This window comes from Gossypium hirsutum, chromosome D04, assembly GCF_007990345.1.
Source record: "Gossypium hirsutum isolate 1008001.06 chromosome D04, Gossypium_hirsutum_v2.1, whole genome shotgun sequence".
NCBI lineage: Eukaryota > Viridiplantae > Streptophyta > Magnoliopsida > Malvales > Malvaceae > Gossypium > Gossypium hirsutum.
The window spans coordinates 35,796,791-35,817,026 of NC_053440.1; the positions used below are offsets into that span (position 1 = coordinate 35,796,791).

The 20,236-nt window shown below is 34.1% G+C and overlaps 1 protein-coding gene and 1 pseudogene across 1 annotated transcript; one reads left to right on the plus strand and one right to left on the minus strand.

Moving 5' to 3' along the window:
- The window catches only part of LOC121216112 (uncharacterized), a 30,821-nt pseudogene extending 12,886 nt beyond the window's left edge, over nt 1-17,935 (plus strand).
- Nucleotides 10,881-12,704, minus strand: LOC107899240 (alpha carbonic anhydrase 1, chloroplastic). Its single transcript, XM_016824894.2, has 6 exons — nt 12,395-12,704; nt 12,071-12,285; nt 11,885-11,991; nt 11,625-11,730; nt 11,220-11,384; nt 10,881-11,132 (listed from the first exon to the last, which is right to left on the minus strand). Exons 1-6 carry the CDS (start codon nt 12,468-12,470, stop codon nt 11,001-11,003), a joined length of 801 nt encoding a protein of 266 aa, XP_016680383.1. The 5' UTR covers nt 12,471-12,704; the 3' UTR covers nt 10,881-11,000.
- Nucleotides 17,936-20,236: the final 2,301 nt, after the last annotated feature.

The following is a 20,236-nucleotide window of genomic DNA, read 5'->3' on the forward strand; positions in this document are numbered from 1 at the left end:
CGGCTGAGATTAAAGGGTATCTACAAATTAAATCTCTAAGATTAAAAAATCATATATTCTAAGATTGCATATCATATCTAAGATTGCATATATGATATCTTGGGTTGCATATCATATCTAAGATTGCATATCCTCAAAAATTATGTTTCCATATATGAGCCTGGGCTAAAATTGGGTATTACAGCTGCCACTCTTTGCTCGTTCTTGTGTAACAGGGACGAAGGAAAGACTTTAAAAATGCCCGATTTTGCCCGGTCCTGCTGGATCTTGGTACTCTTCTTCTTTAAGTAGCCTCATTCCTTCCTACTGCATCTTCAGAGGTATAGGAATTAGTGCTTCAATCTAATCCACTGCAACTTCAGGGAGATAAGACTTGCCATCTTCAGTCTGCCTCACTGCAACTTCAGGAGGATAAGACTTGCTTCCTTAGTCTGCTCCACTGCAACTTCAGGGAGATAAGACTAGATGCGATCTGCTCTCTGCAACTTCAGAGAGATAAGATCTGTGATTTTAATCCGCTCTACTGCAACTTCAGGGAGATAGGATTATTGGCTTTAATTTGCTCCACTGCAACTTTAGGGAGATAAGATTTGCCATCTTCAGTCTGCCTCACTGTAACTTCAAGAGGATAAGACTTGCTTACTTAGTCTTGTCCACCGCAACTTCAGGGAGATAAGACTAGATGTGATCTGCTCTCTGTAAATTCAGAGAGATAAGATCTGTAATTTTAATCCGCTCCACTGCAACTTTAGGGAGATAGGATTGTCGGCTTTAATCTGCTCCACTGCAACTTCAGGAAGATAAGATTTTCCATCTTCAGTCTGCCTCACTGTAACTTCAGGAGGATAAGACTTGCTTACTTAGTCTTGTCCACCGCAACTTCAGGGAGATAAGACTAGATGCGATCTGCTCTCTGTAACTTCAGAGAGATAAGATCTGTAATTTTAATCCGCTCCACTGCAACTTCAGGGAGATAGGATTGTCGGCTTTAATCTACTCCACTGCAACTTCAGGAAAATAAGATTTGCCATCTTCAGTCTGCCTCACTGTAACTTTAGAAGGATAAGACTTGCTTACTTAGTTTGCTCTACTGCAGCTTCAGGGAGATAAGACTAGATGCGATCTGCTCTCTGCAACTTCAGAAGGATAAGATCAGTGATTTTAATCCGCTCCACTACAACTTCAGGGAGATAGGATTGTCGACTTTAATCTGCTTCCCACTATCTTGGAAAGATATGATTTGTCGTCTTCGATCTACTCCACTACTGCATAGGGAGATAAGATCTACAATCTTCAACCTACTCCGCTACTGCTCAGTGAAACAAGGCTTGGTGGCTTAAATCTGCTTCCCACTATCTTGGAAAGATAAGATTTGTCATATTCGATCTTCTCCACTATTGCTTAGGGAGATAAGATCTATAATTTTCAACCTTCTCGGCTGCTGCTCAAGGAGACAAGGCTTGGTGGCTTAAATCTGCTTCCCACTATCTTGGAAATATAAGATTCGCCGTCTTCGATCTGCTCCACTACTACTTAGGGAGACAAGGCTTGGTGGCTTAAATCTGCTTCCCACTATCTTGGAAAGATAAGATTCACTGTCTTCGATCTGCTCCACTACTGCTTAGGGACATAAGATCTACAATCTTCAACCTTCTCCGCTGCTGCTCAGGGAGACAAGGCTTGGTGGCTTAAATCTGCTTCCCACTATCTTGGAAAGATAAGATTCACCGTCTTCGATCTGCTCCACTACTGTTTAGGGAGATAAGATCTACAATTTTCACTGATCTGTTCTCTGGGGAACATGACCTGTATAATGAACCTATATTATGCCTAAGATTAGGATGGCATGATCCAAATGCGTCAAATGCTCCTAACTAGACATGTGCGAATGATGTTTGTATGAATGTTTTTTTAAGAGAGAATGATCCCACCTGGGTTTTCATTGTTCGAAGGTTATTAAGGCTTTAACACTGACGTGCTACAACGCTTTCTTGCTTGGCTGGCTTTTCTGAAGAAATATTTAGTCAAGTTGCCCCCACTGTAAACCTCAAAGTTTAATCCATTGCGGCGCAAAAATTCATACCATTGTTCTCCCACTGTAACCAAAGGGTATGTGGTTTTTCTTCAATCCTCTCCTATCACAACTCAAGGATACAGGATCTAAATCTTTCTGGTCTCTTACACCATTCCCAGGGTGTCGTACCAAAGGCTCATGCGCAAATGAAGGCTCTCTTCCCTGAGGTAACCTCTTTCTTTTGCCCGGTGATCATTACTTTGTCACCCACCTGACGTCTTTTCATTTTGTTCGATCAATGTTTTTTGACAACAAAATCCACAGAGATAGTCTTCATTTAGACTCTTCCTTCTCAGATTTCTAACCTTTTTAAAACTTGGTGCGTTCTAAACAATAGTCCTGTTTTAGGTTCCTGTATTATTTAGAAACTTCTAAAGTAATATGCAAAACCTCCCTTGTGAAAGTTTTATTAGTCCATTAATCATTATTCCAATGCAACATGTTTGCTAAAAGGGTATAACAATGGATGAGAATACAATTGGTTCTGAGCATAGCTCGAAAGGAATAAATTATCAACAAAAGTAGATAATGATAGCAAAGAAATTGATTGGGAATGTGTATCTTGGAAAAGAATGAAGTATTCCAAGAATAACAAATTCAATATAAAAAAATTGGATGCCCCAGATATCGCAGCTTGAACTTCTCTGTACAAACTTTCTGAAGACCCTCTTGAGTTTGACATGTGTTTGAGAGATCTACAGTACTCTGTCGATGCCTCAGGATCTCGTCTACCCTTTCCTGTTGATTCAAGTATAGCAAGATTATCATATGCCCCAATCTGATCAAAATTTGAACTGCTCTGATCACCTCATGCCCATTTTGATCAATATTTGAGCCACCCTTTTCGGGTTTTCAACTCAAATCCCCTTTGGTCTCAAGGCGTCCTTTGCAGATTTTCACCTTGGCCTCTCCTTTTACTTTTTCTTTTTCTTTTTTCCTTTTTCCTTTTTTTTTCCTTTTTTTTGAAATATTTTTTGATTGAATCTGAACTCATAGGATTAGGCATGTCCTTGTTATCCCTTCTGATCGACGCTTTTCCAGATAAGGCCCTCAATATAAGGTCCTTCTAAACTTGGATAAAATTCTTTTTGTATGGGAAAGATCCTCTTCAATACCAGGTCCCTCTCAAGGAGTTCTCTAGTGCGGACCCTTTTTTTATGAGCTCACATCATTTTCTTTTGGCACATTTGACCATGATGGATAATTTTGAACATTCCTCTTCAATTATATCTTAAAACTCAGAGTGAAAGAATATTGCCTTCAATAGGCAAAACCACGATAGGCCCAAGAGAAAGTCATTGCCCCGGCAGAGTTCTTTTTTTTTTGCCATCTTTTCTTTGGGCAATATAGCATTAATCGTGAACAGACTGCAAACTTTTGATATTGTGCTGTTGTTCAAATTTAGTACATTGTCAGATATGATCCTTTTGGCGTTCTATATGATTCTTTAAGAATTGACATACGAAGCAGCTTCCACACATTTAGTAAAGTAATTGACGATCACAAAGATGAATTGATGACCGTCAGACTCTGTTGGCGAGATCGACCAAATAACCTCCATGCCCCACATAAGGAGAAGTCATGTATCCTGATAATTCTTTGTAGGGTGAGATCCATTTTCCGACTTGTTCTACCATCCTTAACAGGTCCAAAAATTGGCTACGATCTATGACATCTTCAAAGTTATGAGATCCCTCTAAACACATGTCTTGCTCAGAAGGAGATTCTGAGTCAGTAGCAGCGTCACTCATGTCATTGATATCTAAGGACCCATAGTAATTGCAAAAGAATATACAAAAGAATGTGTGAATTTACGAATGATTATTTATACAATATAATTATGAACGAAAGAATGATGTGGAAGAAAATCCAAAAGAATGAAAGAATAATTACTCGCAAAGAATGAAAAAATATTGGCTCAAATGCAAAGATGTATGTTATTAGAATAATGATGTTCAGACATGAGCCTATTTCACAAAGGAATTCCTATCGTTTTTAGGCTAAAAGCAACAAGAATGTTTTGAACATTACTCTAAACAAGCTCTAAAGACTACAGAGATTTCTTCCGCAATCCAATTACTTAGAACACTCCCAAATTTTATAAAGGCAGACATCTAACAAGGTCCATTTTCAATTGTGTCTCCGTATGTGAACACTTCTCAACACCTCTTCATATATTGCATTCATACCATTATCAATCATGATTGGGTAGCGAATTTCCTGCATTAGATGAGTCATCCAACTTGACAATACCCATGTTGATGAATTTTTCAACTAGCTTTTTGAAGGCAATACAATTCTCTATTGAGTGCCCCATAATTCCTGCATGATAATCGCATTGTGCACCTATGTCGTACCATTTGGGATACGGGGGCTGTGGAGGTTTCACATGTAAAAGAGCAACAACATGCGTATTAAATAAGCTTTGATACAGCTCCTTGTACGACATTGAAATTGGCGTGAACTGGAGCTTTTCAGTACCTGGCTTCACATACGATTCTTGCTTTAAAGGAACCTGATGGCTGGTGGTTTCTGTCTTTAACCGGCCCACAGCGATTGGTCTTGAGTGGCCCTTGTTATATTTGCCTTCATTTTTCCCCTTATTCCCTTTCTTCCTTGAGGCTTTTATAGTATCTGGGTGCTCTACCTTCACCTGTTTTATTTCTGATGAATTGTCAAGAGCAACAAGATTGGATTTTGAGTTTGTTAGGCGATATACTGGTGTCGATGTACCAATCAGATATTGTCGGGATCTAATAGTAAAGAGTGCCTCTTGTGGACATGCGTCTGGTTGGGCCTGGACACTTATCAAGGTAAAATCTGGAGAATATATAGGGTCCTCATTATCATCCAAAGTGAGCCTCTGGGCTTTTCCCTTTACCCAATAACTGGGTTAGCTGGCTCATATTTATTTGGAATTCTAGCATCTGATTCCTTAGTTCTTGTTGAAATTCAGTCAATTGCTCTTGCATCTGTATTTGCATTTGCTCTATTCTCTCCAATCTTTGGTCCATGCCTCCTAACTTTGCTCGGGTACTATAACGGTGTTCAGTTGATTGGTTGGTTTCCAGATTAACTGAGGAATGATGTAAATTAATTAGAATCTTTTAATGTTTTTAAATGCATATGAAGTAATGTAATGCATGAATGCAAAAAGACGTCAATTTGATTCAATTCCATATAAGAAAACCTTACTAGAAAGCAAATTTCTTTACATAAAGCGAATTACAAGTAAGACTTTGCCCTAGTACCCAAAACTCTGATCTTCCTAAGTAACAAAACTAATTCTTTCCCCCGATCCGATTCTAATTCATACTTCATACTCAGCATGTCAGCCTGTACTGCTAAAATCTGTACGTAATCAGCTACTTCTCGAATCTAGACCACAGCTTCCTTCATAAGATGATCTCTTCTCCTAACTTGACTCTGAAAGTGGTGGAGCTGTTCATTATTACTACTTTCGTTTGCGTTCAAGTGCTTGATCTGGATCTCACAATTTTACAGCACCGTTTCTAGCTCTTCCAAGGAATGCACTTGCTGTCCCTCTTTTGCTTAACTCGGGCAGCGACCCACTACTCACTCATCCATGTTATACCTATCAGCTTCTTTGAAAAGGTTGGCATATTTACCGTTCTCGAGTAAACTCTATCCACTTGAAACTTTGAACATCGGAGTAAAGCCACATATTTTTTTATCGTAGGTACCAAATCGACATTCCCAAACGTGAAGCAACTGTAAGCAGGATTCCAAAACTGGGCGAGGGCTCGAAACAAATGTTTGTCTACCTTCACATCAAGCAAATAAGGCAAGTCCCCATAATTATCGTAAAATAACTGCCTAGCCTCATTATTCCATTGATTCCAAATTTCTTTCAACTCCTGCAAATTGTTTTGAGTTACACTGATGCGAGTAAAATCCCATAATTCCGATACATACCCATCAGCCAGGCTATCACCCTTTTCTTGCTGCGCTGTTTCAGACTAAGTTCGGATAGCCACATTGTCCTCCACTTTATCAAGAAACCCTTTTTCCATGTCAAGCTTTCTATCTAGCAACCGAATCTGAACTGACGCCTTTTATGATGAAATGAAATGCCATGTCATGCAAACAAAATAAAATGCAAAAGGTCAGTGTCATATAATAATATAAAATATAATCAAGAAACAGTAAAACACGTAATCGGATGTCTACTAGGGTTCAGTATAGTTCTACCTAGGGTGGATTCCTAAGCTTCATTATATGAAATTTGGCTTCTAGGGTAAAGGTACCCGAACCAGCAGATTCCTCCATCCTTACCCATTATAGGCTCATATGGATCGAGTTCGGTTCAGGGGAATACATTTCCCTATGGCTGCACGGAGATGAAAATCTCACGAAGACATAGGTACGGATGTATCCCGGAAACAATCTACTACCCTACACGGAGGTGAAAACCTCACGAAGGCATAGCTTCTCACTCCCACTTAAAAGGGTAAAAATGTTCAACTCATGAAATGTATAATGCAAACAATATTTAAGGAATAAGATAATGAATGCGAAAGGATGTTATGATTTTTTTTTTAAAAAATATTTTTCTCGACCGTAAGACAAAAATTAATCAACTTTGTGGCTCGACTCTCTTCTTTTTAAAAAAACAATTTCCCCAGCGGAGTCGCCAAACTGTCGAAACCATTTTTTGAAAATAAAAAATTTAGGTTGTCGACTCTAAAAAAAATGAAAATTTGGGAGTCGCCACCAATCTTTTATTGAGGTGTGATTGGATCACCTGAAAAAAACGGCTTTGGTATACGAGTTTTAGAAAAACGGATCCGGGAGTCAGTTACGTACGAGGAAGGATTAGCACCCTCGTAACGCCCAAAATTGGTACCTAGTTAATTAATTAGTATCTTAAGGTCGAGAATTTGGAAAAAACGTAATCCTTAGCAAAACTTAAAAGACTACGTATTAAGACCCTTATTATTTCAGAGAAAGAAGATACCACACCCAATGCGTTAGGGCACAGCATTCTAATTTTCCCCAAAATGAGTTGGGCCAAAATACTTGTACAATAAAACTTTAAAAGAACATCCACTCATCCAAGATTTAAGAAATCACACCCAATACGTTAGGGCACGATTCCTCTAGAATCCCAAACTCGAAATATTTCCTTTACTTTAAAAGAACATCCACTTATCCAAGATTTAAGAAATCACACCCAATACGTTAGGGCACAATTCCTTTAAAATCCCAAACTCGGAATATTTCCTTTATTATTTTTAAAAAAAATCTTCATTTCGAGAAATCAATGCGTCACATCCAATACGTTAGGACACAACGTGTTGAATTCCCAATAATGAGTTTTTATTTTTTTGATTGAAGAGAAATGCTCGATTGTCGGATTTAACGAAGAAAATCAGAACCCAATACGTTAGGGCTCAATTCCCTTGAAAATCCTAAATACGAACATTATCTCAATTTTAAAAAAAATTCTATCTTTAAATTTGAGTAAAAACTGATGTAACGTGATTTTATACATACAATGCTATAATAATAATAATAACAATAATAAATACATCATCGACATAAAAATAATATAAGCAAATGAATAAAACGAAATAAAAAAAGGGTAATCCATGACATGCAAAATATTAAATGTAAACACAATTATACAATGGATGGGATAGCAAACAAATAAATAAGGATCAAAAGATGTACACATGGAAATTATGAAGATTAAAAATATACATATAATTTACAAATAAAATTTTAGGTTATAGAATTTATATATAAATACAACACATAATATACTTATGAAAATAAGGAAAAAAAATAAGTATATTTTAAAAAAGGAAAAAAAAGGTGAGTATTTAATCACTTAAAAACGTAAATATATACATATATATATATATGAAAATATTCATTTAAAAAAAAGGAAAATATTCGTTTTTTAAAAAAAAAATATATATGTGTACATATAAAAGGAATATATATAAATAAAAATAATAATAATTACACTATTAATTAATAAAATAAATAAAAAGAACATAAAAAACTAAATTGAATTGCAATTAAAAAATTTGGGGTAAATCCACAAATAAATAAAAATAAAAGGACTAATTTGAATGCGCGAGTTACATAGAGGGGCTGGAAGGGAAATTTTCCCTTCTCCTCTAAAACGGCGCCGTTCAAAAGGATTAAATTGGAATTTAAAATAAATAAAAGGGTAAATTAAAAAAAATAAAAAAAACTTAATTACAAAAACATTAAAAGGCGGAGGGGCTAAATAAAAATAGATAAATAAAATTCACAGTGGTATCACCTTCTCCTTTTTTTAAAATCGTAAATAAGTAAAAAATAATTAAACAAAAAAAATAGTAAGCCACCTTTAAAAAACTGACAATCGTTCTCTTTTTTTATTATTATTTCTCCTCCCTCCCTTTTCTCCCTTTTTTTTTACAATGAAGGGAGAGGCCTCTATTTATAGCTGAGCCTCCCCAAGTCCAACGGTACAGATCAGTTACATCAACGGCTGAGATTAAAGGGTATCTACAAATTAAATCTCTAAGATTACAAAATCATATATTCTAAGATTGCATATCATATCTAAGATTATATATCATCTCTAAGATTGCATATCATATCTAAGATTACATATATCATATCTTGGATTGCATATCATATCTAAGATTGCATATCCTCAAAAATTATGTTTCCATATGTGAGTCCGGGCTAAAATTGGGTATTACATTCCTAATTAATTTTAATAATGTAATTGTTATTTTTTTTATTTTTGTAACTATTTTTCAAAAAATATATTTTTTTTTGAATTTTGATAATGTTGACATTATTAATATATTTTATGTTTTCATAAATACATTATAAATTTTATAAATCAAAGTTTACATGAAAATTCATTTGTATGCCTCTAATTCTTCATAATTTCATTTATTTTACTTATTTTGCTCATTTATTTGATATTTTACATGTCATTCGTTATTTTTGCTTTTGTCTTAATTTAGTTTGTTTAAACTTCATGATATTACCTCATTGTTATAATTATTGTTGTATTTGTTATTGTGACATTTATACATGCATTCAACCTAATATCACATCATTTTTTTACTCGATTTCAAACTTTTCAAAATTGAGTGAATGCTTGTATTTAGGATTTTCAAGGAAATTGAGCCCTAACGTATTAGGTTCCGATTTTCTTCGTTAAATCTAACAATCGAGCATTTCTCTTTAATCAAAAAAAATAAGCAATCATTATTGGGAATTCAACACGTTGTGTCCTAACGCATTGGATGTGACGCATTGATTTCTCGAAATGAAGATTTTTGCTAAAAAATAATAAAGGAAACATTCCAAGTTTGGGATTTTGAAGGAATTGTGCCCTAACGTATTGGGCCGCGATTTCTTAAATCTTGAATAAATGGATATTCTTTTAAATTTTTATTGCACGTATTCTGGCCTAATTCATTTTTGGAGAAATTAGAATGTCGTACCCTAACGCATTCGGTGTGACATTTTCCTTCTCTGAAATGATAAAGGTCTTAATACGTAACGTTTTTAAGTTTTTTTGCAAAGGATTATATATTTTCAAACTCTCGACTTCAAGACATTAATTAATCAATTTGGTACCAATTTTGGGCGTTACGAGGGTGCTAATCCTTCCTCGTACGTAATTGACTTCCCAACCCGTTTTTTTTTAAAACTCGTAGACTAAAGCTGTTTTTTAGATGATCCAATCACACCTTAATAAAAGATTGGTGGCGACTCTCAATTTTTCATCGACAACTAATTTTTGTTTTTTTCAAAAAATAAAAATGGTTTCGATACCCCCTCCTTGCTTGCTTGGATGACAAAGCCTCTTCACATATGTGTTAGCTTCCCTTGGCTCTAATTAAGTCACCTTAATTTAGCAGTTGAGCATGGTTGGACTGATGTGATTCTTGAATCGGATAATGCTGTATTAACGATCTTGGCAACTCAGCCTGAGAAATTCGAAGTTAGTTTTTAGTTCTTTCTTGTAATATCGTCATTTGTAATTGTATGCATACTTTAAGGGAAGGTAGCCAAGCAACCGACTGGATTGCTAGGATGACCAAGGCTAGAATTTGTCCAAGCAATTGGGCAACTGGTGTACCAAATGATTTGAAATCATTATTGTAACCTCTCTTTATTAATGAATTTCGTTTTATGAAACAAATAATATTTAAATTTTGTTTACAATAATCAATTATAAAAATATATTTGATATATATTAGTTTACACTAGAAATATGATCAATAAAATAAAAGAATTCTTATAGATATATGAATTCCAACTAGAGTAAGAAAGATTTGGTATTTAAAATTTGTTTAAAAAGTAATATTTATGGGTTTAAATGGGTTTGAATTAAGGTTAATTCATTCAAATTTAAAACGGTTATTTTCATCCTTTTCAATTTTAGAAAAAAGTTTTAAGTAAAAATAATGAAATATTTTTTTAACTTTAATTTTCACATTTTATATGTTTATTTTAAAAAAAATCAACCAAATGCATTCTCTGGTGTTGTTTAGTTTATAAGAAAACAAAAACGAAAATCAACTCTATTTTTTGAAATTAAATGGAACTTAAATTTTGGTAAAAATGATTTTTATTTTATTTTTTGGTGAATTATGTTTGTAAAATAAATGAAAAAGCATTCAATGAACAATTTAAAAATAATTTGAGTTTTTATTTGTTTATCAAATTGAATAAATCGAACATGAATGTTTTTATTATTATTCAAATATATATTTATAAACATTTTAGTTTAATTTAAAGGAATGAATATGAAATCACATTGAACCAACTTTAATATAATTTTAAATTTCTTAATCACGAATACAAATTCAACAGTGCTAATGAAATACAAAAATAGTTTTATCCCACCACGTATTGCACCCACTTTGAGTGAAGAACATTAACAACTAAGCTCATCATACATGTCAACCTCTCGACCATTCAATGGCTGACAAGGCCTTGCGTTTTTCTTGCAATCTGAGTTCAATGGAATGTCCAGAGCGATTATCTGCTCTTTCGAAATCGACATCACCTGCAAAGTTTTGTAGTTTTAGCCTTTTAGTGTAATATATAATAACTATACTTTTTTCTTTTTCCAGCATTGCAAAAAAAGATATACCTTGCCGAGAATGATCCATATGACATTCTCGGAGCATGGGGGAGTGGTAAGAGAACCAACATATGTGTAATACTTGCGGCTTCTTCGGTTCAATTCGTTTATATTCAAGATACCAAGAGGAACTGTCGTATTTTCCCCTCCCAAATGTTTCAATCCTTCTATTATCTGAAATCATAAAATTACAACTTAGTATCAATATACCGCCCCTCCTTTTTGTTTGAAGAGCATAACATGGGCTATGTTCTTTGGATCTGAGAATTAATAACGAAAAACAGTGTTAACTTTTCGTAGATGTGTCATTCATCTTGGGTTCTAGTTGTTGACTTTATGGTGAAATAGTTTTATTTAGGTGAAACTTTGATATCCTAATATGATATCAAGTAGGGACATTTTAACAAATTTTACCCTGCAAATAAGTGGATCAGCGTTGCTTTCTTGGTAGAATGCTGCTATAACTGCAAAGCTGCCATCGACTGCTGCCTGATGGACCAAATGAAGCTCAGCTGCAAATCTGTATATTGAAAAGGGTCAAGACTTGGCAAGGCCTTCTATTTCGGGGTGGGAGCCCATAAAAGTGAATTGGCCTCCATAATGTAGCATAGGATAAGATGAAATTGGACCAACAAACCCAATCACATACTAATGTTTAGAGAGTGAAAGCTTACTGTTGCCCTTCAATTTGATGCTCTGCAGGTAAATGCCAGTGAAATTGCTTGAGGGTGTAATTTTTGCCATTAATCCATAAATCTCCAGGATATTCCTCGAAACGCACCTGTATTCCCTATATTCATCAACTTTTATCTAAAATATGTGAATAATGGACAATTAGGAGGAATTACTTAGAAACCAACCCCAACGCTGTAGCCTTTGTTAAAGAGGGTAGCGTTTACAGAATTGTAGTTCCTGGTTAAAGGTTTCAATAGCTTGTTGTGGACCGTTTGATTCCTCTGAATGTTTATGGGAGACTGTCTTTTCCCTATGGAACATGGTGCGAATTTTGGCTCCAACATTCCCCACCTGTCTGGGCCATCTCTGCCTAAATAGCTGAACTCCATTCCTCCAAAAACTAACCCAACAGAAAGGAAAAAAAAGAAAAGATTAAGCACTGAATCTGGAATTCAAAACATATGTACTATCAATTTCCGAAAGAAAATGCTGCAAGAACATGATCATACCATCAATGGCAGAAGCAATGCCAAGAAGCAAACTAAGCGAGAAGACGATTGAGAATTGAGGAGCCATTAATAACATGAGCCCACAATAATTCAGCTTGCCAAAGAGAAGAACAACTGAAGAAAAGCTTATACAATTATCATATTTTCAGTTGCTCATGGCTACTCGTTTTCAAACAGTTTTTCTCTGCTAAATATAGTAAGAGGCTTCTTGGGAGTTTTAGAGCACCTTACACACTCGTATGTTTGTCTACTTATATATGTAGTGAGTGGTAAGATGCAGATATTCATGTCCTAATCAAAGAATTTGAACTACTATAATTATAATAATATATTTTGAATTAAAATCTTATTAAGTCCTTAGTAATAAAATAATAGAGAAAAAGATACTCGACGGATTACATCCACTTATAAGGTTTTCACTACTTCAATTCTTCAATTATAGGTAAAAGTTGCTGATTAGACATGCAAGTGGATAATGATAATAGGAGAATCGCAAACCAATAATAAAATAAAACAAAAACATTTGGATTTTATGTAAAAATTATTTCGGGAAAAAATTACGAGTAGAAAAAAAAATTATTAGTGTTGCATGAGGAATTTTGACTGCATCCATTTAAAGGTTGAAAAATTCTATTCTAATCAATGTCAAATAAAAGAAGTGTAGTTCTATACGGATTCTACTTGTGCGGCATGATCCTTTTATTTTACCACTGTATTTATTTTTTCAACATCCGGATCACATAGACTTTAACAGATTTTATGTTGTTTTGATAAATTATATTTTTTTTGTATTATTTAAATAAAAATTCATGTTCTGTTAAAAAACCAAAGTCAAAGTTGTTATTATTATTATTATTATTATTATTATTATTATTAAGATGAATCTTGTCTGTTATCTAATATATTTTTCATAGCTAAACCAGCAAAAATTAGTGAGATTAGAGCGTGGATGTGGAATCCTTTAATCATATAAACGGAGATATAGAGAGCAAATATATTTGGGATAAGAAGATAAAATTAAAAAGGTTCGTTAACTGAGGCTGCGGGACAGTTTCAAAATAGAATTAAAGTTATATTTATGGTTGATAAAGTTTAATTTTTTGAAGTTTGTGATTCTTTTTTATTCAAGAGGAATATAATATATTTATATTTTACTAGCATATTCATGGTATCTGTAATAGGCCAATTTAGTCCGGACTCACAAAAAAATAATAAACCCAAAATAATAAAACAAAGTTCAAGTCCAGTCCAAAATTGTATCATTTAGTCTGATCGGAATGACCCATTACTTGAAAAGGTTGAAGGTTCATCTACAAGCTTGACATATATGAAAACATAATCTTCAAGGATATGCAATCTTAAATAAGATATGCAATCTTAGAAGATAAGATTTTGTAATCTTAGAGATTTAATTTGTAGATACCCTTTAACCTTAGCCGTTGATGTAATTGATCTATACCATTGGATTTGGGGAGGCTCAACTATAAATAGAGACCTCTCCCTCCATTGAAAAACGTTGGATTTGGGGAGGCTTGTTCTTATTTTGTTTTTCGTTTATCTTCGTTTCTTTTTAAGTTACTTTCATTTGAGTTGGATTTTGGTGGAGGAATTTCGTTGAATCTTCATATTGTGAGAGTAAAGCTGACTTAAGCATTTTTTTAACCTTTTTTATTTATCCATTTAATTGTTTAATCATTAATTGTTCTTTTACTTTTATTCGTTTATTTATCCATCAACTTTCTTATTTACATATTGTTCATTCATTTAACCATTCTTATCATTCTTTTATTTTTTTCATTAATTATATATTTTATTTGTTTTTAATATTATGTCACACATGTTGTTTAGTTTTTAAAAACTCGTGTTATAAATCATCCATTTTAAATTGTTTGATTATTTGCTTTAAAAGTTTTTTTCCATAATTATCAATTGCAATTTATTTTTTATACTATCTATTTTCTCCATATTTTGGCCCTCAATTTGGTTTTATTCTCATTTTTTTCCTTTTAATTCTATTTTAAATTCAATTTAATCCTCACTAGTTTGATTTAATTTGCTTGTGTTTTATTTATTTAAGTATTGATTATTATGTTTTTTTAAAATTTTGAATCTGATATTATTTGAATGTTTATACTTATTATTATTAAATTAATCATTAATATTATCTAAGCGTATTGTATATTATTATTTTAGATTTATCATGTTTTAGTATTTGTAATTTATCAATATTATTATTTTAAATTCATTGTTAACATTATTTTAAATTTATCATGTATATCTATTTTAAATTTATCATTAATATTTTTAAATTTATTATATACTATTATTTTGGATTTATCACGTATGATTATTCTAGAATTATCATCAAAATTTTTAAATTTTATATGTATTATTATATATTATTTATTGTAAATTATCCAATTCACTTCAAATTGTAGATATTATCTGTATTAAATTGTACATTCATATATATTATTTGTTTTAACTCATAAATATTGTTTATTTTAAAATTTTGAACGTATAATTTATTGATTATAATTTCTCCTTTTGCCATTGATTTCTTTAGTACATCTTTTAAAATTTATTATTAATTCATTTAATTTTAAAATATTGATATTGGTATTTATATAATGTATGATTGAAATTATTGTTGCCATGCATGTTTATATTTGTTTATTAATTATTTGTTATTCATTAGTGTATGATTCATTTACAAATTATCCTTTTGCGTCGTATGTTATCATTTAATCATATTACATTTTATTCAAAAGTTTATAAAACAGGACTCGATATTTAAGATTTTCGAGAAGATTATGCCCTAACTTACTGGGCTTCAATTTTCTCGTTAAATTCAAAATAGCCGAGTATCCCTTTTTTAATAAAATCATACAAATTTCAAATAAAAGCTTATTATCGAGAATTTAAAATGTTATATCCTAACTCACTGGATACGATGTTTTGTTATCTCAAGATGAGAATTTTAATAAAAACAACTTTGTGTGTTGTCATCGGAACTTCAAAGAATCGTACCCTAACTTACGGGGTTTCCATTTCTTCGTTAAAGTAAGATGGCCAAATTTTATTTAGCTTTCAAAATAATAAATTTCAATAAGGATTTTAAAAGGGGAATTGTTTTGATCTCTTCAAATTTTCAATATTCGACATTAAGACATTAATTAATGAACTCGGTACCAATTTTGGGCGTTACGAGGGTGCTAATCCTTCCTCGTACATAACCAACTCCCGAACCTATTTTTCTGAATTTCGTCGACCAAAATCGTTATTTTTAATAAAATCAAGTTGTTTATTAAAAACTACTTTTCCAAGTGACTCAATCACACCTCAGAAAAATAGATTGGTGGCGACTCCATTTTCGTTTTTAAATAAAAGTCGACCTCGTTTAAATAAAAATGGTTTCGACAGCTTGGCGACTTTACTGGGGACTGGTTAAAGAGTCGAGCCGTAAATTGATTAATTTTTGTCTTTCGGTCAAGAAATCAAAATTTGTTTTAAAATCACAATTCCCCCTTTATGCATTATTTTTATGATTTTGATCATGGTATGTTTGTTTGGTTGGTCCAAATATGTTAATGTGTATTTGCATTTTGCATTGCATGGGTTGGTCAATTTTACCCCTCAAGTAGGAGCGAGAAACTAGTCCTTCGTGAGGTTTTCACCCCGTATAGGATAGCGGACCGCTTTCGGGATACATCCGTACCTATGTCTTCGTGAGATTTTCATCTCCGTGCAGCCATAGGGAAATGTATTCCCCTGAACTGAACTCGGTCCATATGAGCCTATAATGGGTGAGGATTGAGGAATCTACTGGTTCGAGTACCTTTGCTCTAGAAGCCAAACCTCATATAGTGAACCTTAGAAACTCACACTAGGTAGAACTACACTGAACCCTAGTAGATACCCGAATAGGTGTTTTATTATTTCTTGATTGTATAAGATTCTATGTTTATACCTGATACTAACTTGTTGTGTTTTGCTTTGGCTGCATGACATTTTGACTGCATGGCATTTCATCATAGAAAAGAGGTGTTGATTCATGTTTGGTTGCTAAATAGAGAGCTTGTCATGGAAAATGGATTTCTTGATAAAGTGGAAGTCAATACGGTTGTCCGAATATAGTCCAAGAAAATGTGACGCGAGAAGTGTAACAAGAGGAGTATATGACCTTGCTGTGTTGCCTGAAGATTCAAGTTAGCAAATATTCTTCAAGAGTTGTCGAACATCCCAACCTTTTTAAAGAAGCTCAGGAGCATGAGTGAGTAAGGAGTTGCGACCTGGATCAAGCAAAATGAGCTAGTAGATGTCCATTGGAAAATTCGCGAGATGCATCTTAATATCTGGATGATCGAGGGCGAAGCCGTATATGTATCCGCTTTATGTAAAGAGATCTGTTTTATAGTAAAGTTGTTCTAGTAAAGAATTGAACCAGAATCAACGTCTCTTTTTGCATTCATTTCATGCATTTGCACTACATTACTTCATATGCATTAAAATCCATTAAAAGAGTCTAATTGATTAAAGTTATTTCAGTTAATCTGAAAAGCCAACACCCTTACGGTACCCAAGCAAAGACTAAGGGAATGGACCAAAGGTTGGAGAGATTAGAGCAGATGCAAATACAGATGCTAGAGCAATTGACCAAATTTCAACAGGATATGAAAGACCAGATGATAGAGTTTCAAAGAAATATGATAAACCAGTTAACTCAGTTATTGGCTAGAAAGTTAGAAAAAGGGAAAGACTTAGTGGGCCACTTTGGGGTTGATAATAAGGATCTTGCCTATTCCCTAGGTTTTACCCCGATAAGTTTCTAGGTTCAACTAGATGCACGTCCACAAGGGGCACTCTTTACTATCAGGCCCCAACAATATCAGACTGGTACATCGATGCCGACGAATTACTCGACAGGCCTAGGTTTTAATCTAAGAGACAATCTAACCAATCCTGTTGCCCTTGATAATCCAGCAGAAACAAAACAGACGCGAGTATCCAGATACTGTAAAAGCCCCAAGGAAGAAGGGGAATAAGGTGGATAATGCAAGTAGGTACAATAGGGGCTACTCAAAACCAATCACTATGGGGCAGCTAAAGACAAAAACCATCAGCCATCAGGGTCATTTAAAGCAAGAACCTTGCATAAGGACAAATATAGGAAGGTTTCAGTTAACGCCTATACCGATGTTATATAGAGAGCTATATCAAGGCTTATTTGATGCACATGTGGTATCCCCTTTCTACTTGAAACCAATGCAGCCCCCATTTTCTTAGGGATACGATGCAAACACCCAATGTGAATACCATGCAGGAATTGCGGGGCACTCGATAGAAAATTGCATCGCATTCAAAAAGATAGTTGAAAGACTCATCAATATAGGCATTGTCAAATTTGATGAGACCATCAGTGCAGAAAATCCGCTACCCAATCACATTGATAATGGGATGAATATGATATATGAAGAAGAGTTGGAAAGTGTTCATAGCAATGTCGTATATGAAGACACACTTGAAAAGGGACCTTGTTAGATATCCACCCTTATAAACTTGGGAGCGTCTAAATAATCAAATTGTAGAAGAAATCTCTATAGCATCTAGGGCTTACTTAGAGTAATGTTCAGAACACACTTGTTGCTTTTAGCCTAGAGGCAATAAGAATTCCTTTATGAAACAGGCTCATGTCTGAATGTCGTTGTTCTAATAAAATACATCTTTGCATTTATTTTTGAGCAAATATTCTTTCATTCTTTTCAAATAATTATTCTTTCATTCTCCTGGATTTTCTTCCACATCATTCTTTTATTCATTCATAATCATATTGTACAAATAGTTATTCATAAATTCATACATCCTTTTGTATTCTTTGATACTTATTATAGGTCCCCAGATATCAATGACATGAGTGACGCTACTACAGACTCAGAATTTCCTTTTGAGCGAGGCATGTGTTTAGAGGGATCTCATGACTTTGAAAATGACTAGATTATAGCCTATCTCCGGACTTGTTGAGGATGGTAGAGCAGGAAGGAAACTTTACCTCCTGAGGAGACGATGGAGATTGTGACCTTAAGGGAACGTGCATAACCGAATAAGCAAAGCAAGACATTGTTAAGTTACTTCAAGAGTTCAAGGATGTCTTCGCAGGGTCATAATAGGATATGCCCGGGTTAAATACTGATGTTGTAATCTGAACAACAGCACGATATCAAAAATTTACAGTATGTTCAAGATTAACATCATGAACGATGCACTAAAAATTCTTTACCGGGACAACATTTTTCTCTTTGACTTATCATAGCTTTGCCCATTGAAGTCAAGTTGCCATCTCTCTGTATTTTTTGCTGGATTTTACCCTAATTGAAGAGGAAGATCCAAAGTTTTTATTCATAGTTAAATGCTCCAAAAGTAAATCTCACCCAGAAAGCTCTATGAAAGAAGCCTGATGCCAAATAAGATCATTCGCATACAAAATAAAAGTGGATGTGAAGGATCTTGTATAAAAGATTTTATTTAAAAAATCATTGATTCTGATCGAACGGGATAACAGGGACTTGCCTAATCCTATGAGTTTCAAAAAAAATTAAAAAATCAAAAAAATGAAAATGATGGAAAAAGAAAAGAAAAGAAAAAAGAAAAGGAAAATGAGAGGCCAATGCGAAAACCCGCAAAAGGCGCTTTGTGACCAAAGCTGGATTTGAGTTGAAAACCTGAAAAGGGTGACTCAAATTTTGAGTAAAATGGGGGGCCTGAACATCATCATCATCGAAGGCTTCTAATGGGCATTGCTTCGCTTTTTATTTCATTGAACGGGTAGAGGCTGCTTCATACGCCAATGTCATCATATGTCGTTATAGAATTCCAGAGAATATGGTATCGGTAAATGCGTTAGCACGATAGCTGAGGTCTGTAATCAATTCAAACTCAAACATCACGATTCATCACTATATCGCCCAGAAATAGATAATAAGAAGATTGCAAAAAAATGACTAAGACTTACAAGGGCTGGCATAAAAAATTACCATTTGCCCTCCTTACTTGTTGAACATCTATTAAGGCTTCCACCGGGGCAGCATCTTTTTCTTTGGTTTGTGGGATAGAGGTAATTTTACCCATTAAAGTAGAAATCCCTTTTCTTCGGGTATTAGTTGAGCTAAGAGTTGGATGAAGTAGAATGGCTCCAATCACGATGTGCTCAATTGAACTTAATAGAGGGAAAAAGGCTAAAAGCTATTCAACACGGTCAGATGTATTAAAGGCGAATGATGCGGGCCTACAACAAAAAGGTTCGTCCAAGAAAATTCCACGAGGGGGACCTAGTATTGAAAAAGATCCTTCCTATACAAAAGAATTTTAGAGGGAAATGGATGCCAAATTGGAAATGTCCATATGTTGTAAAGAAGGCCTTTTCTAGAGGAGCTTTAATCTTGAGTGAGATGGATGGTAAAAACTTGTCAAACCCTGTAAACTCAGATGCAGTCAAGAGGTACTTTACCTAAAAGGAGAAGGGATCAAGGTGAAAACCCGCAAAGGGCGCTTTGAGTCCTTAAAAAAAAGAGAAAAAGAGAGGCCAAGGTGAAAACCCGCAAAGGGCGCCTTGAGACCAAAGAAGATTTGAGTTGAAAACCCGAAAAAGGCGGCTCAGATTTTGATCAAGATAGGACATGAGGTGACCAGAGTAACTCTAAATTTTGATTGGGGCATGTGGTGATCTTGCTATGCCTGAATTAACAGGAAAGGGGTATACGACGTTTAGGGCATCGACAGAGTACTGTAGATCTCCTAAACACATGTCTTCAGAAAGTTTGTACAGAGAAGCTCAAGCTGCGATAT

What these genes read in the sequence shown, in the direction of transcription:
- LOC107899240 (XM_016824894.2), bottom strand. Translation starts at nt 12,470, where the DNA reads ATGTTATTAATGGCTCCTCAATTCTCAATCGTCTTCTCGCTTAGTTTG. An exon ending in ACAAAGGCTACAGCGTTGGG is followed by an intron (nt 11,992 to 12,070) that starts GTTGGTTTCTAA and finishes TAGGGAATACAG; the next exon opens with GTGCGTTTCGAGGAATATCC. An exon ending in CTGATCCACTTATTTGCAGG is followed by an intron (nt 11,385 to 11,624) that starts GTAAAATTTGTT and finishes TTATGATTTCAG; the next exon opens with ATAATAGAAGGATTGAAACA.